Raw genomic sequence first — 2,338 nt, forward strand, 5'->3', positions numbered from 1 at the left:
AAAAAAAAAAAAAAAAAAAAAGTTTATTTCATGTCTAAGTTTCTATTATACTCGGATGATTGTCGAAGTTTCAGTCCTCTTAGATCTCTAAGATACTTTTAACTTCCTAATAGGAATCAACTACCAGACTGAAAAAATACTTAGCACATAATGAGAAAAGAAGATTACTATAATTACTGAAAATACAGGCACCAGACATATAAGATATACGTGCAGCAGGGACTTTGATGGAAACAAGGTGACTGCAAGCAGGCAAAAAAAAAAAAAAAAAAACCAGTGGATACTATCTTAAAATTGAGCACTTTAGATCATTATTATGCTTATTTATTCAGTGCTAAACATGTTCAGAATAAACATGCTTCCCAACAGACTGCTTCTACACAGCAAATATGACAGAATACAGAATGATGAAATTAACTTAATTCAACCATTATATATCTTTTATTTTCCAAATAAAGTCATATTACTGTGATCCATAAGACAAAAAATGAGTCATACTCTGAAGGTACTGTTACACATATAAAAACCAAATAGGTGTATACAACCAAATAGGTGTTAATGATGAAATTAACTTAATTCAACCATTATATATCTTTTATTTTCCAAATAAAGTCATATTACTGTGATCCATAAGGCAAAAAAAAAGTCATACTCTGAAGGTACTGTTACACATATAAAAACTAAATAGGTATATAGTTTCTAAGCCAAATGCACATCCTCAGAAATTAAAACAAAACTTTTCTATTTATCAAATAATGAAGAACCACCATTCAAATCACTTAAAGGTAATGCTTCCAAATTTTTCAGTTACTTACAATATCATAAATTTCCCGGTCATCTTCATCAGCTAAGGTCAATAGCGCTACCAATGGATAGCGAGATCTGGGCACTGTGCCAAAGTCTTCAATTTCAGTATCTCTTGGTAACTGGCAATATAGTTCTTCTTTGCTATCCTTTTTAATACTTTTTGAAAATGTAAAGGCAAATTGCCACTATAACCATAAGAACAAAAATATACCAAAAATGATCCGTAAGTTAGCAACACTTTATCCATAAGAAGTCTAAGTTTCAGTGCTGATGGGTATATCAGATAAAAGGATACAAATACTGTTCCTGATAGAGATATTCACTATACAGAGCATCTTCTAATGCTTGGGGGGTGCTTATTCTGAAGCAATAAACATGCTTCTGCAGAGCGTCATATAATTTTTGAACACTGCACCCCCAGTAGCATGTAAGGAGACTATCTTCAAGGCAATCTGTTGTCAAGGTTATGCCAGCTGTAAAATACAAAGGAGAAAGAATGAAAGTGATTTAATGTAACTTCTAATACAATCATACAGGGTGAGTAACAAAAGCTTCCTTTTCGATGCTGGCCAGGATGATGGCAGTTAAAAGAACCTGTTAAAGGGTATGCCTCCTATAAATGTCTGAGAGTCTCAGTAGCATTGATACATGACCATTTCTAATCATACTTAAGCAAAAATTTTAATTGGTAGGAACTTTGCATAGGTAATTGGAGCAGGTTGTAATTTCATTTAATCCTCATTGATGAACATTTGGGTTTATTCCAGTATTTTGCTATGACAACTAATAGTGCTACAATGAATAGCCTTATACATACATCTTTTCACATTTTTGCTGGTAATACAATAATAAATAATCATTTTGTGTTTCTTGTTTTTTCTTTTACAACATTTTAAAATATGCATTTTCTGTTTTTTCCTTTCCTGTCTACCTCCAGCTTTTTTAGTACTCTACAATAAAGTACTAAGGAGCTATTAAAAGTGAATAGGGAGGCAGAGGTTGCAGTGAGCCGAGATCGTGCCACTGCACTACAACCTGTGCGACAGGGTGAGACTCTGTCTCTTTAAAAAAAAAAAAAAAGAACTGAGGCATATCAGAATATCTGCACATACTATTATGAAATGATCTTCAGAATATATTAGTAAATGAAAAAAAAGCAAGGTAGAGAAAATTAAATATATATGCTACTGTTTATCTCACAAGAATGGATACCCATATATGTGTTTGTTTACATTAAAAAAGAACAGGCTGGGTGTGGTGTTTCATGCCAGTAATTCCAGCACTTTGGGAGGCCAAGATGGGTGGATCGCTTGAGCCAGGAGTTTGAGACCAGCCTGGGCCAACATGGCAAAACCATGTCTCTACAAAACACACAAAAATTAGCTGGGCATGGTGGCATGCACCTGTGGTCCTAGCTTCTTGGGAGGCTGAGGTAGGAGGATCACGGCTGCAGTAAGCCAGGATCACACCACTACACTCCCACCTGGATGACGGAGTGAGACCCTGCTTCAAAAAAAAAAAAAAAAAAAAA

General features: G+C 34.4%; 1 protein-coding gene across 1 annotated transcript in view; it reads right to left on the minus strand.

The window, feature by feature from the left end:
- The window catches only part of CGRRF1 (cell growth regulator with ring finger domain 1), a 34,540-nt gene that overhangs the window by 11,607 nt on the left and 20,595 nt on the right, over positions 1-2,338 (minus strand). Inside the window, exons 3-4 of the mRNA XM_011999699.1 lie at positions 1,103-1,280; positions 816-963 (exon numbers count right to left, since the gene is read on the minus strand). Coding sequence (XP_011855089.1) covers positions 816-963; positions 1,103-1,280 — 326 coding nt within the window. The remainder of the gene's footprint in view (positions 1-815; positions 964-1,102; positions 1,281-2,338) is intronic.

This window comes from Mandrillus leucophaeus, unplaced genomic scaffold, assembly GCF_000951045.1.
Source record: "Mandrillus leucophaeus isolate KB7577 unplaced genomic scaffold, Mleu.le_1.0 Scaffold60, whole genome shotgun sequence".
In the NCBI taxonomy this organism is placed as follows: domain Eukaryota; kingdom Metazoa; phylum Chordata; class Mammalia; order Primates; family Cercopithecidae; genus Mandrillus; species Mandrillus leucophaeus.